Raw genomic sequence first — 15,382 nt, 5'->3', positions numbered from 1 at the left:
ATCAAAGAAATGAACACATTACCACCACATGTTACAACATTCAGATGATTTTTGATTATATAATTAAAGGTTTTACTGTTAACTAATACATTTGGCACTTTTAAGCCATTTTTTTTTCCATCCATCCATCCATTATCTGTAACCGCTTATCCAGTTCAGGGTCACGGTGGGTCCAGAGCCTACCTGGAATCATTGGGCGCAAGGCGGGAATACACCCTGGAGGGGGCGCCAGTCCTTCACAGGGCAACACACCCACACTCACACCTACGGACACTTTTGAGTCGCCAATCCATCTACCAACGTGTGTTTTTTGGACTGTGGGAGGAAACCCACACAGACACGGAGAGAACACACCAAACTGCTCACAGTCAGTCGTCCGGAGTGGGAATCGAACCCACAACCCACCTGTGTGATTGCGACAATACCTGCTGCGCCACCGTGCCACTCCCAGGTTTTTTTTTGTTTTGTTTTTTTATATATAAACTGAAAATAAAGGTTAAGGTCAAAAACTTACTCACAACTGACCAATAATAAAACATGTATATTTTTTAAATAACCAATGTAATTGCAAAGCAACTGAAAAAAGTAAGCATTATAATCAAAATTTTATTTTTAAGATGATGTATATTGGGGTTAGCCCTAACCCTAACCAATTTTTATTATCACTGAATTAATTTAAATTAAATTAAATTATAACTAGAGTAGCATTATTCTGAATTAAGCAAATATTTTTTTTAACACTTCAGCCACTAAGAGGACAGGGAGAAAGAACAGAACATTTAAGTCAGAACAGGGTGGATTACCGTACCTGATCCTGTTCCGAGTCAAAATAGTCATCCTCCGCTCCAATGATCTGAGAGGGCAGACGGAAGGCAGGGCTCCCCAATGTAGAATGGAGGTGAGAATCCTGTGAAAGGGACAGCGTCATGGCCATTGTGAATTGTGAGTAACTCTGTTAGGAGGAGGATTTCAGTGACTGTGAACTGAATTGTCTAACCAGGTCTGAGGTGTCCTCTGTCTCAGGGGAAGTGCAGGAGTTGAGGCTGTCCCGAGGCGTGCTCTTTGGACTGCTTGAATTTCTTTGACAAAGGCTCTCTGGGGAGGCCGTGTAGTAGCTACGCACCTGCAAAACAGAAATAACTATGCTAACAGCAATTTAAACAAACGACAACCAAAGCAATAGACCCCAATTACCCTTCTGGGCAGTTTACAAATTTTCTCTTTAACATTCATTGCTGAGACCATGTGAAGTTAAACGGGTTAAAACAGGTAATAAACATATGAATGAAGCTACATCAATTGTAGGTTTACCTTGATTGATAAATGTATATTCACAGTAGTTAAAAAAGTATGGACTTACAGAGTTCCAAAATCCATCTGAGTTGGCCTGGTCAACATCCAACACACCACTATCCTCACTGTCCCCCATATGAGGACCATCCTGCATAACGTTTACAGGCATTATGTAGAAAATACCCACAAAATATGTAAAACAATAATCAAAATCTACCAAAACAATAAACAAACCAATAAAAGATTGTGTTTATACAGTGCAGGGTTTCCCAAAGTTTGTGGGGTACTGACTCACAAAATGCACATTAGCTCTTTGGCCCAGATATAAAAACAGAGGAGAAATAAGTGAGCGGAGCGAAAACAAGGTTTTCTGCTCACTCACATCACACTTTAGTGCATACAGCACCGAGATGAGCAAAGAAACCTTGTAATTTTAGCAAAAACAGACACTGAAACCATCACTTCTAAACAGGGCTCTCCTGACAGGGTGAGACTGGCCCTTGCTGCTGTCATTAAGACCCCAGGTTTTAACCTGTGATAAAATACATCATCTTTATTTTTTATTTTTTTTTCAGCTTTCAAATCCAGGCAGCACCATGGTAGCTTATTACAACAATTCAATAATAAAAATGATGCTTAAAATTGTTTTAAAATATAAATAAAAATTACTAAAACACTTTAATTATTATTAATAAAATTAACCAACAGTCTCTCAAGTACATGGGAATGGACAAAAACAGAACCTTATGAAATGTGTTGCTGGTGTTAGGGTTGGGCGGTATAAACAGATACAATATTCTGTATCTGTATTTCTAAATGTGGAGCTAAATGAACCAGATAATTAAAATAAATATACAGCCTACAGGCTTAGTCCAATTAATACTATAAATAACAATCCAAAATATAACAAATAATTATTAAAGAAGTATATTTTACAATGAAATTTAACAACAAAATGCATAAGCTCCAGTGGGTGAACACCAAATTAACACAAAAGATATACATTTAAAAAATAATAATATTTACATTACACAAAGACTGCTCATGAGTCCCAAATCTCCCAAAGTTGAGTCAGAGTCATTTGAAATCATTGTTTGAGTGACTTAAGTGCAACCTGTGTCCCCATCTCTACCTCTGGAGAGACCAGTGTCTCTCTCAGAAACAGGATTTTTTTTTATTGTCAACACATGTCGGTGTGTCCTGTCTGGCTGTGCTAAGCTAAACAGCAATGAAAACCTTTCTCTCATAAGGTTAACGGAGCCCAAGAGTGCACACCCACAACCCCACCCCACAGTAATACTGTACACCTTTTTAATATTTTGAGCAAGTTTAGTGACTAAATGGTCTATGTTTTTCAAATCAAATATAACAGAACAATATCTTGGGACAAATATTCTGAGTACTAATACAACATTCAGCTATACAAAAGCATCACAGCTGGTGTTATCATCCAGTTGCAAAGTCTATACTGCTATGACTTTACAGTGAATGCTGTACTTTTTATATTTGACTATTTAATATTTACACTGAATGCTGTAATATGGCAGGAGTTGTAGGAAACAGGAAAGAAGGTGGTACCTGTGTCACTCTGCTGAGATGGCACTGCAGCTTTTGGATACTTTGTTTGGCTTCCTGTATGTCCCTCAGTAGTTTGGGTGTTGGGTTTCTGCTATATTCCTCCTTCATCTCCTATAAAGTGGTTAAAAATGCTAGAAATGTACTGTGTCCTTACGTGTAGTAAAACATATTTACAATCATCTATATTCTCTTAGTAGTTTACAGCTGAAACATTCTGTGCATGTCAACTTAGTGAATCAAACATCAATCATGTCAACTTAGTGAGCAAGTCAGAAACATAACTAAGTGGCAAGTCAAGATGAGTGAGGAGAAGGAAAGAAAAAAAAAAAGCAAGCCTATAATCATCTTCCTTGTATGTACCAGTTAGTCCACAACAGGTAAAGCCTCATTCTTGTCGGCAGAGCTAACACTTTAGCTGTGAAGATCCACACAATTCTTAGACATAAAAGCAGTCGATCAGTACTATTGTTGTAAAATGAAATAAGCTGAAATGCAAATGCTCATGCTCAAAATGATCACATGGACAGCTAACCTGTAACTCCTGATGCTCTTTGGCCAGCATCCTCTGAAATGCGTCTGCTTTTAAGCTGTGCACAATGTTGGCCTCCTCCTGAACGATCCAGAAATGTATTCAGGGTTGGGTAGAATGTACAAAAGGCAGGAGGGAGGAGTAAGTTGAAAAGTTAGAACAAACCCAATACATTACATTGTACATGACATTTATATTTTGAAAAAGCTAACATTCACATTCAGAGTGACAAATTCAATCAGATTTGGTTAAAATAGTTAACTTATAAGGCGACCTTGGTTGGTTTCATTTATTTATTTTCCCTCCCCTCTCAAAAGATTATGCTTCCTGACTTTAATTGTAAATAGCTATTAAACTTAGCACAAAAAGTAAGGAAATTTCTGTTTGGTAGATTATTTCTTTTTTGTAACAAAGCGTCTTGGCAATAAATCTTATACCGTTGGAAAGCCTGTTAATTTCCCTTTTAAAATGGTGCCACATTTGTGAGGAACATGCATTTGTGGGATCAGCAGTAGAGCTGAGTATGTGCGTTGCGCCCATAAAATTTAGCCAAATCCTGTCTGCGGTTGCCAAACAGCTTATTTTGCTGTTGCTATTGACACTTGTTTTGAGCTGCTGGTACCCCCAGGTTCTGCCAACCACCTGTGAGTATGGGTGCTGCTAACAAAGTTCGAACAATTATTACACAAAGAAAAAAAAAGAAAACACTTCCAGCAAATAGGAGAGCAGTGTTCTTACCCATGTTGCTAGAGGAGAGGAGGCCCGGTTTGCAGCACTGCATTCCCGGTCACTCACAAACTGCCTCAGTGAGTGAGGGGACCCTACAGAGGATGCAGCATGACCCTCTATAGGCGCTAGATTCAAATCTACCTCAGACAGAGGGATCTGGGGTAACCCAGGAGGTCGTCCCAATACTGTGAGGGCCACATAGGAGCCCGCTGTAGAGAGTAAAATCTCACAATCAGTGTATATCCCTAGAGCGTCGAAAATAATGTATTTTAAAAAGCAACACCACAGTCTTCATTTCAGACAAAAACATAACTCACATTTAATTAACTTTACCACTTCCACGTGGTTTGAATGTGTCACCAGGGTTCCATTAACCTAAAATGTACAGCAAAACAAACAACCATTTCAACTAAATTTTTAAATGCATTGCATTTCATTTATTCTTTACAGAACATTAAACACACATGATATCATGGACACTAATATACCCTCATTACATGGTAGCCATGCGGATGGTGAGGATGCTTATGTTAAATAAAAGCTGCTGGCCGGCTAATAGATATCAGCATTATTGTAGTGATGGATAATCAATTGCAATTCATAAACTACAATTGTTCTCATTAAGTAATCTTATTTCATGCTTTTTCAGACTAGGCATATGTACATTACTACATGATTAAAAATGAAAAGACAATTTAAGACAATATATTTTTTACTAAGGTATACATAGTGTACATACATACTTTAAATTATATTTAAATATATATTTAAGTTTGATAGCTATATTATTTTAAGGAATAGAGCTATATAATATAAAGCATCTTGTTTCCTTAAAGTACGACATTTTTATAAAGCATAACTTTATAATATAGTAAACCATGGTGAATGGTTTAGAATATTAATTGTAACATTTATGATACACATTTTAATAACAGGATATGGCAAAATACAGGGTCTGCTCATCATTGAAACATAACCACAAAACAGATCCAAAGATTAAGTGACAATTACTTCTATTAATCTTCATTTGCCAACAAGAAACTATACTCTGAATCTAAACCAGCGTGTGCTGTTATGCACAGATATGGCCAGCAGGTGGCAGATCCAACATCACCAATTCAGTTAAGAAATGTGATCCAGTATTGTTCAAATTACTGAAAATCAGTAATTACTTATAGTCACTAGCTATTCTTCTTTCAAAAGTAGCCATATCTCTGCAAATAAAAACAATTAGCTTCTAGGGAATGTATCTTTTGCATGATTTTAAAATGTTTGAACAATAATAATATGTTAGGTATATTAATAAAGACCTTTACTAGGTACATGTTTTTTTACTGTTAGAATGCAGAAAGGAGGGATGATTAAAGTCAGCAGATATCTATTTATACAATTTATAGCAGCCTATCAAATAACTCCTGTCATGGATTTCCAAAATAGCACTAAAACTGACAAGTGTAAATAGTGCTCTAAGGCCTGCTGAGGCTACAATAAACTGGACTTCCAAAACTTGTCTATTGTGTTTTAGTTTAATTTTCAACATAGTGGCGGTTTTCCCACACTAACAGCAAAACTAAAATTATAATGGTGTTCACTTAAAAACTTTTTTTTTTTTACTAAATTTAAAAAAAAAAAATATCTGTATTTGCCAAATTTAGACTTTGTATGCTACATATAGGGCTTAACATGTACTTTATTTCAGGCATATTCTTCTGGTGAATTCAGTCTCTAAGTCATGTTGTAAAACCCTTTTCTTTTAGATCTTCAGGACCTAGACTAAAAGTGCTAGCAAGCTTGCAGCCCCCTACCAACCTCCAACCCCCTCCACACACACACACACACTTTTCAAAGTGCAGATGTCATGACTGTGGTTTTATAACACATGATAGGGAACGAACAGATAACTATCAATATTTTTATGTAAGACCACCTGTAAAAGTGTCATGCTCATTTAAATCTCAGGTATTTTAAGAGAGTTTGTTTTAAATGTTTACTGCTTCCATTACTTATTACCACCTATAGTTAAATCCATAGTCCTGCACTATGATACACTAACCTTAATGATCCTGTCCCCAGTCTGAACTCCTGCACGCATAGCAGCACCATCTACAGAAAGAGGAGGAACACAGAGGCAAATCTGTCAAAATATTTCTGTACTTCTCTTTATTTGGCAAAACTGCTTTCATGAAATAGCATCACATTGGGGAACAAGGCCCTATACTTAAATGAGAGGGAAAGGAACATCATGTTCTAGTCGATTCTCACAGAAGGGTTAACAGCAGGAGCCACTGAAAGCTCCACCCTTCAAAGCCTGCTGATTATGGGATAACACTGAGAACAACATTACAGGGAGCAGCATTAGAGTGTGTCATTAAAAAGACACGAACACACACAATGATTCCCACTCTTTGCCACATCAGAAACACCACACACCATCAACAAGCATTAAATACACCTGTATTATAACAGGAAATAAGATGCATTACAAAGCATTTTCTCCCCAAAGCAGCTTCAAAGTGGTTGGGACAACAATCAATGTGACCCCATGCTCCATGTGCTGTGTTACATAAAGGGAAAGTCTATGTATTGAACGAAGTTGGAAAAAGCGTGCTAACGCTGGCTGTCACAGCATGAATCACAATGGCTAAAGACCTTCCACAGTGCTCAACCAATTCTCTTTTACTCCCTCTGCGTGGGGCTTCCTTGGATTCCTCTAATTGGCAGTGCTCACAACATATCAGCTCCTGTGCTGACCTGCTGTCAAGCCACATCAGCCCCCAGTCCCAGAGCTGCCTGCTGAGGGTACAGTACAGTTCACAGCCACAAGAAACAATACAGCACATCCATTCCCTCACAGTGCAGTGGGAGAGAGAGGGGGAGAGAGAAATGAATTTAGCGTGTCCACTTACCCTCTTTGACCAGTTGTACAAACACAGGGTTATCTCCACTCACTGTTAACCCAAAGCCATTCTCATCTTTTTGAATGATCACACATCTCTGAACCAGGCCTGAGTGTGGGAGATACAGAACAAACACAGGCACGCAAGGTTACAAAAAATTAAGGACAAAATATCAAAAGGAAGGGAAAAAAAAAAAAACTAACAAAAGAGAAGAAGAAAGTCAAACACAGATTAAGAGAGAGAGAATTGAAAAGAAGAAAAAAAAGGAGAGAGGGAGAAGCAGACAATAATGTAGGATGCACATTAAAGTGGCTGAGAATCAAGTCTTATACTGAGAAAAACTGTTGCCAGGCTTCATCGCAAGCCTACTGCAGCTTATACTTTAATCGGTGACCCATTCATTGAATTGAACACAATTGAATCAATGTGGAAGCTGAAATGTGTGTTCATTCTTTCTCAGGTCAGAAGTCACTTGCACATCACCTGATGTCTGAAATTTGAAATTTATAAAACAATTTTGAACTTCTCCTCCTTGGATCACCACCTTAACGTGGTGGAGGGGTTTGCGTGCCTGCGTGAGCCTAGGAGCTATGTTGTCGGGGGCAATAGCCCCTGGTAGGGTCTCCCAAGGCAAATTGGTCCTAGGTGATGGGCCAGACAAAGAGTGATCCATAAAGACACGAATGAAAAATATAATAACGAGGACACAGCCTCCCTTGCCCGGAGCAGGGTTACCGGGGCCTCACCCTGGAGCCAGGCCTGGGGGAGGGGTTCCTTGGCGAGCGCCTGGTGGCCAGACTTTCACCTATGGAGTCCGGCCCGGGCTTAGCCTGAAGGGGATACATGGGTCCACTCTCCCATGGGCCCACCACCTGTGGGAGAGGTAGTAATCCGGGTCTGGTGCATTGTGGATCGGGTGGTGGTCGGGGTCGGGGGCCCTGGCGTTCCGATCCTCGGTTACTGAAACTGGCTTTTGGAACATGGAACGTAACCTCTCTGGTGGGAAAAGAGCCTGAGCTGGTGTGCGAGGTTGAGAGGTACCGACTAGATATAGTTGGGCTCACCTCGACACACAGTATGGGCTCTGGAACCAATCTCCTCGAGAGGGGCTGGATGCTCTTTCACTCTGGAGTTGCCCAGGGTGAGAGGCGTAAGGCAGGTGTGGGCTTACTCATAGCCCCCCGGCTTAGCGCCTGTACGTTGGGGTTTACCCCAGTGGACGAGAGGGTAATTTCCCTGCGCCTTCGGGTTGGGGAAAGGGCTCTGACTGTTGTTTGTGCTTATGCACCGAACAGCAGTTCAGAGTACCATGCCTTCTTGGGGACCCTAGAGGGAGTGCTGGAGAACACTCATTCTGGGGACTCCATTGTTCTGCTGGGGGACTTCAACGCTCACGTGGGTAATGACAGTGAGACCTGGAGGGGCGTGATTGGGAGGAACGGCCCCGCTGATCTGAACCCGAGTGGTGTTCAGTTATTGGATTTCTGTGCTCGTCACAGTTTGTCCATTACGAACACCATGTTCGAACATAAGGGTCTCCACAAGTACACCTGGCATCAGGACACCCTAGGCCGCATTTCGATGATCGATTTTATAGTCGTATCATCTGACCTGCGGCCATATGTTCTGGACACTCGGGTGAAGAGAGGCGCTGAGCTGTCAAGTGATCACCACCTTGTGGTGTGTTGGATCAGATGGCGGGGGAGGATGCCGGACAGACCTGGCAGGCCCAAACATGTGCTGAGGGTTTGCTGGGAACGTTTGGCAGAGGAACCTGTCAGAAAGATCTTCAACTCCCACATCCCACATCTGTGGCTGCAAGGTTGTCGGTGCCTGTCGGGGTGGCAATCCCTGCACTCGGTGGTGGACACCCCGGGTGAGGGGGGTTGTCAAGCTGAAGAAAGAGTCCTATCGAGCCTGGTTGGCTCAGGGGACTCTGAGGCAGCCGACAGGTACCGAGGAGCCAGGCGGCTCGCAGCCTCGGCAGTCGCTGAGGCAAAAACTCGGGTGTGGGAGGAGTTCGGTGAGAACATGGAAAACGACTTTCGGTCGGCTCCGAGAAGTTTCTGGCAAACCGTAAGGGGGATCGGAGGGTGTGTTCCAACTATAGGGGGATCACACTCCTCAGCCTCCCCGGTAAGGTCTATGCGGGGGTACTGGAGAAGAGAGTCCGACCGATAGTTGAACCTCGGATCCAGGAGGAACAATGCGGATTCCGCCCCGGTCGTGGAACACAGGACCAGCTCTTTACCGTCGCTAGGATCCTGGAGGGTGCATGGGAGTTTGCTCAACCAGTCTACATGTGTTTTGTGGATCTGGAGAAGGCATTCGACCGTGTCCCTCGGGGTATTCTGTGGGGGGTGCTCAGGGAGTATGGGGTACTGGGCTCTTTGTTACGAGCTATCCAGTCCCTGTACAAACAGAGCAGGAGTCTGGTTCGTATGGCTGGCAGTAAGTCCGACTGGTTTCCAGTCGGAGTTGGACTCCGTCAGGGCTGCCCGTTGTCACCGGTTCTGTTCACAATTTTTATGGACAGAATTTCTCGGCGTAACCAAGTGGCGGAGGGTGTCCGGTTTGGTGGTCTCAGGATCCCTCTTGCTGGACCAGTTTGCAGCCGAGTGTGAAGCGGTAGGGATGAGGATCAGTACCTCCAAGTCCGAGTCCATGGTACTCAGTCGGAAAAGGGTGGAGTGCTCTCTCCAGGTTGGAAGTGAGATCCTGCCTCAAGTGGAGGAGTTTAAATACCTCGGGGTCTTGTTCACGAGTGAGGGAAAAATGGAGCGTGAGATTGACAGGCGGATCGGTGCAGCGTTAGCAGTAATGCGGGCTCTGTACCGGTCCGTTGTGGTGAAGAAAGAGCTGAGCAGAAAAGCAAAGCTCTCGATTTACCGTTCAAATATACGTCCCAACCCTCACCTATGGTCACGAGCTTTGGGTAGTGAGCGAAAGAACGAGATCGCGGGTACAAGCGGCTGAAATGAGTTGATAGGATGTCTGGACTCTCCCTTAGAGACAGGGTTAGAAGCTCGGACATCCGGGAGAGACTCGGAGTGGAGCCGCTGCTCCTCCACGTCGAGAGGAGCCAGTTGAGGTGGTTCGGGCATCTGGTTCGGATGCCTCCTGGACGCCTTCCTGGAGAGGTGTTCCGGGCATGTCCAACGGGGAGGAGGCCCCGGGGCAGACCAAGAACACGCTGGAGAGACTATATATCTCGACTGGCCTGGGAACGCCTCGGTATACCCCCGGAGGGGCTGGCGTCGGTGGCTGGGGAGAGGGAGGTCTGGGTTTCTTTGCTCCGACTGCTTCCCCCGCGACCCGGACCCGGATAAGCGGTGGATAATGGATGGATGGGATGGAATTTTGAACTTCAAGAATCGCATAACAATTTCTGAACAGTTATAGCACAGTCTATAAATACCAGTATGTGTTTCTTCAGGATATTCTCTGCCTGTTCTCTTTTCCCAAAGACTTTCATGACTGTCGAAGAATGACAAGTGGTATAGGAATCTAACATTTTGGAAAGAATTTGGCAAAACACAGGGATAAACAAAATAAAAAGAACAATAATTTAAAAACCATGTTCACCCTGTGAATGCCAGAATTGAATAAAATGAATGGAGAGGTAAAAACAACACAGGAACCATAGGGCAAATAATTTGTATTTTCATCAGCAAAGACTAGTGGGAACAACAATGGCTACATGATTCATGGAATAAATATGGTTCTAATTCCTTCTTGATTGTACCCCTTTCATTCTCATTTTCATTTGCACGTTAGTGATTGCAGTTTGCGGATTAATTTTATCCCAAGAGGATATTTGATTTAGTCCAAACCAGATACCCTAACCCTGGACAATCTAGTTCCTAGCAGTTTTCCCCTATTGTGCCAGTTAGTCTTCAGTCTTCAGAGGTCCCTAACTGACAGGATCAGAAGCATTATGGGTAATTAAAGATGTAGGGCAGCATACAGATGCAATTTGAAACTAAACATGCAATGTCATCTCTAGTTGCAGGGCAAAAACTCCCAAGATACCAGCATCACAAGTTGCCTGCTCCCATCTGGTTTGCCTTAAGGAAGATTTAGTTTTTTGCATTTAATATTACTCAAAGCAATAAAAATATATGCAATATTTTTGTAAGACATTCATAAGGAGAAAAAGAAACAAAAGTAAATTACCGCAGTTTGGCAGTCAGGAAGGTTTGGAACGAAATCTGAGGATTTGACACAAATCACTAGGTATCATGGGTGCAGGTGGAGATGTTACTAGGCTGTGTCCCAAGATGGATTTAGAAAATATTCTGTTGGTTCTCACAGTTTTTCTGACCAAACTAGCATTTGAGCCATTAGCCAAAAAAAAAAAGGTAGCATATGTCACTTCAGCAAAAATCTCTTTTTCAACTTAGCCAGCAGTGGGAGGAACTTGGTATTCAGATGCATTTATCAAATACCTAAATGGAGGGAAAAGGCCAAGAGACAAAAAAAAGCACCAGCCCAGAAGTAGCAGAAACATCTTACCACAGGACTCAGGTGTTCCCTCAGCCTCTGCACATCCACTTTTCTGTACCAGTACTTCTGCCCCACCCCCCATGGAGCAATGCAACACAAACAGCAGAGAAAACAAAGACAAATGGCAGAATGACAATGGGAAAATAATGCAAATGGAAAATGTAACAAAATGAGTGGCTGAACAACCCCACTGAAATAAATATCTTAATTTTAGGTTTAACAGCAGGCTTATTATTATATTACTACTTGGTTACAGCTAAAAAAAATAATCATAAAAAAGATGTCTGTTTTGAGAGTGAGCAGTGTGGGCCCACCTACATGTCCAATCATAAACACATTTCAGATTCAGAGATTATCAGTTTTCTTAATTAAACCACTGCTGAGTATCTCGTAAGAGTTATCAGAGCATACAGTGGTGCTTCAATGTTTGTGATTCATTCAGAATTTCTGTACAAATATCCCCTAAAAATACAAAACACATATATATATATAAATCTTTGTCATTTATTTAACAAAAAAGATCTAATATTACATATCAGTGAGTCACAAAATATTGTGAACCTTAGTTTGTGTCTACTCTGATCCCCTTTGTGCAGGAATAACTGAAACTAAATATATCCAGTAATCAGTTCTGCACTTCAGCTTGGAGGAATTTTGGTCCATTCCTCTGCACAGAACAGCTTCAACTCTGAGAAGTTGGTAGGTTTAACCATTCCAAAACACCACCTATATTCTTTTTGAAACATTTTTGGTAGAACAACAGATGACAGTGCTCCCAAGATTCAGTTCACAAAGAGAAGTCCTATGATATTAACTCTAGAATTCCCTGGCATTTTTCAGAATTCATTCTCTCAATGATAGCAAGATGTCCTTGCCCAGATGTAGCAAAGCAAGCCCAAACCATGACACTGTAATCATCATGTTTCAAAAAAACGGAATAAGGTTCTTTGCTGGAATTATCTGTTCTTTTTCTAGACAACGCTTCTCTGCTCTGATTTTCCAATAGCTTTCTGGACTGTTCATGAGATCTTTAGCAAACCGCAGATTGTCAACAATGATATTATAAGTCATATGTATGCAGAAATTTAGAATATTCTAATAGGATCACAACATTTCAAGTACCACTCCAAGGACATGCAGACTTGATCTCTTCATTACATTTTTTTTCCTGCTTGTTTTCTCCAAAGTAGAAAAAAGGAGGCACATGCTGCAAATGAAAAGGTGATGCCCACTTAGAGATGATGATGCTTTCAATCCTGATGTGTTGGAATTACGAACCACATATCTAATTCTGGAAAAGGAAATAGCTCTTGATCAGTGCCTTTTTAAATTAGTCAGCAGTGTTTAGTCTGCCATATATTCACTGTTGGACAGGTCTCGCATTGAATACAAATTCAGCCAACACCCATCAGAATGAAATGAGAATAAAATTATGAAGCACTAGGGAGTACACTGAATTTAAGATGGTTTAGATACATGAACCAGGAAATGTGGAAAGTACAGAAAAGGAATAGGCTACTCCATGACAAATTAGTATAAACAATCTGCTGACTCAATTACAAGTTCAATGTTAAGGGAAGGCTACTAATTACTAGAGAAAGAAGATTATAATTTAAAAGTTTACATGGACAAGGCATAGACTCCACAAGGTGCATGCACATTAAACCATCTGCAGGTGTCTCTTGCAGTTTACCCAAAGCATAAAACAATGTTGAAAGTAAAGAATAGCAAATTATGAGGAGGGCATTTAAAATAAGCCTTGCATTACAATATTGCTTAATTAAATAAACTTTTACAATTTTTATGTCAACTTAGGCTATTGTCACTTTTGTTTCTGTAGCAAGATTTTCAATACAGAAAAGTCTATTTGTAAAAAGAGACATTTTCTAATATCAATTACTTTAAATTATCAAGTTACTGACAGCTCAGGGTCTCCTTCCCCCTCTTTCAAGTACACTGGCATGCTTTCTCATCAATTCTGTTTACAACTGTTTTTCATTCTTAAGCTTTGTCCACAGACTTTATCATATCATAAAAACTACAACCACCATGAATGACCATGCAGAACTCCTTTTTTTTTCTTTAACTTTTCTACTTCTGAGTAGTTGATTTAAAAAAAAAAAGAATTCCCCATCTGTAATAATGTCTGATTACTGCCAAAAATGGGGCCAGGAGCATATGCATACTTTATGGTCAGCAACTCTGAATCATAAAACTGTTCAAGCCAGCTCTTCAGCAGCCACTGGATAAGCACAAGCTCATGTGTGCGCCTTGCACAGAGAAAAAGCGTTTCCATTGTAGAAGCTGAGAGTCAAAGCACTTCAGTTTCCTCAGCAAAACAACATGCCTTTCATCAGCACATTTGAATGAAACAAAAAAGTGATGAGCCAAAGAGTGAATGAGATCCAAAATTACAATCATAAATTAGGTTTGTGAGATTGTCTGCAAAATACCATTTTCAATTCACGTCCCTTACCAATTGCATAGAGGAGAAAGAAGCTAACTGGAAAGCCAGAAACTCAATAGTTTTTTATAATAATAATTTGTGGTACTTTGGTCAAAGTAACAGTCAAAATAATTTTTGGAAATGTTGTAAATGCAAATCCAACAATGTAATTCTAGACTAAACTACATAAATTAAACTACACTACAAATGTATTAAAATAATAATAATAAAATTAAAAGAAAATAAATAACACCTTTTGGCTTCTATACATACATATATACATACATACATACATTTTGTATACTAACAGTAAGATGTTGTACCTGTGGAGTCAAAGGTAGAGTCATGCACTCCTGGAGGAATAGATGATTTGTCACTTTTTGACCTCTTGTCAGGGGGATGGTCTCTGCTGAGGATACTACTGGTTCTGCAAATACAGAAAAAAACAGGGAGGTGAGAGGTCTGGTAGGGTTCTGGATAAAAGCAAGAGAAAGTGGAAAAGGGGAGGGAAAAAAACCCTTGGCACACAGAGTATTTGGGGTTTAGCTGCTTTGCTCAAGGGCACTTCAGCCATGGATGTTGAGGGACTGGTGGTCATGGTGACTGAAGTGGTCCTAAGCCCACTTCTCTAACCAATAGGCCACAACTGCTCCCTTAAAAAAAAAAAAAAAAAAAAATAATAATAATAATAATAATAATAATAATAAAATCAATGACGTCTTGACCAGAACCTAGAGAGAAAGACACCCACCTAAAATGGCCAACCATGGGAATCTATTCTTAGTTAAGTTGGGCAGACTGAGTTTTGTCATTTTACCAGTAGACAGAAGACTGCCTTCAAACTAAACCTAGCCCAGCCAAGCAGACCATGTCCTGCTCTGCCCTGGGCCAGAGCTTCTTCCTAAACTGCAGGTTGTGTATGAGTCCTCTGTTTTCCAGGGCAGTCACTGCAGTGATGGGCTGCACAGCAAAAGGGGCCCTTTGTTGGTATGGCTGACATTGCCTGACTGAGGACCACTGTATGGCATGTGCTTGCTAACGATTTGCCATGTGCTCCACCTGGCCAGCTGTTCTTCAGGAAAGCCAAATCTGCAAAAGGGCATTAGTTAAAAATGACTCTCTTACCTGTTTGCTTTTTTTGGAAATCTGCAAAACAAAGAAGAAAAAGCAGGTTGAAAACTACATCCCACGAAAACACAAACACAACAAGGTCATTTATATAATCTTTTAAGTACATATGTAAAGACCAGCTTGACTAAATACTTAGTCCCATAAGTTCACTTCTTAATGAGTGCACCACAGACTCTTCAGCACAATTGTGTTACTTATACAAAGCTTGATAAGCCTGAGGCATTCACAGCAGCCACCTCATACTGTGGAGATTCACAACAACTTCAGTGGGAT

The 15,382-nt window shown here is 41.0% G+C and overlaps 1 protein-coding gene across 9 annotated transcripts in view; it reads right to left on the bottom strand.

Moving 5' to 3' along the window:
• Positions 1 to 15,382, bottom strand: part of arhgef12a (Rho guanine nucleotide exchange factor (GEF) 12a) — a 50,222-nt gene that overhangs the window by 16,682 nt on the left and 18,158 nt on the right. For 6 of the 9 annotated variants that reach the window (XR_010801787.1, XM_066662883.1, XM_066662848.1 and 3 more), the window contains 12 exons: positions 15,104 to 15,124; positions 14,302 to 14,405; positions 11,542 to 11,598; positions 7,036 to 7,134; positions 6,183 to 6,232; positions 4,447 to 4,504; positions 4,139 to 4,338; positions 3,404 to 3,481; positions 2,872 to 2,982; positions 1,361 to 1,441; positions 998 to 1,123; positions 809 to 907 (listed from right to left, as the gene is read on the bottom strand). Coding sequence is in view for 7 of the 9 variants with exons in the window: in XM_066662883.1 (XP_066518980.1) it covers positions 809 to 907; positions 998 to 1,123; positions 1,361 to 1,441; positions 2,872 to 2,982; positions 3,404 to 3,481; positions 4,139 to 4,338; positions 4,447 to 4,504; positions 6,183 to 6,232; positions 7,036 to 7,134; positions 11,542 to 11,598; positions 14,302 to 14,405; positions 15,104 to 15,124 (1,084 nt within the window). In the remaining 2 variants the exon portion in view is untranslated. The remainder of the gene's footprint in view (positions 1 to 808; positions 908 to 997; positions 1,124 to 1,360; positions 1,442 to 2,871; positions 2,983 to 3,403; positions 3,482 to 4,138; positions 4,339 to 4,446; positions 4,505 to 6,182; positions 6,233 to 7,035; positions 7,135 to 11,541; positions 11,599 to 14,301; positions 14,406 to 15,103; positions 15,125 to 15,382) is intronic. The other 3 variants (XR_010801791.1, XM_066662896.1, XM_066662874.1) reach the window with 2 other exon arrangements.

Source organism: Hoplias malabaricus, chromosome 1, assembly GCF_029633855.1.
Source record: "Hoplias malabaricus isolate fHopMal1 chromosome 1, fHopMal1.hap1, whole genome shotgun sequence".
Classification (NCBI taxonomy): domain Eukaryota; kingdom Metazoa; phylum Chordata; class Actinopteri; order Characiformes; family Erythrinidae; genus Hoplias; species Hoplias malabaricus.
The sequence above is the reverse complement of the archived record's forward strand: the minus strand, read 5'-3'. Positions and strand labels throughout refer to the sequence as shown.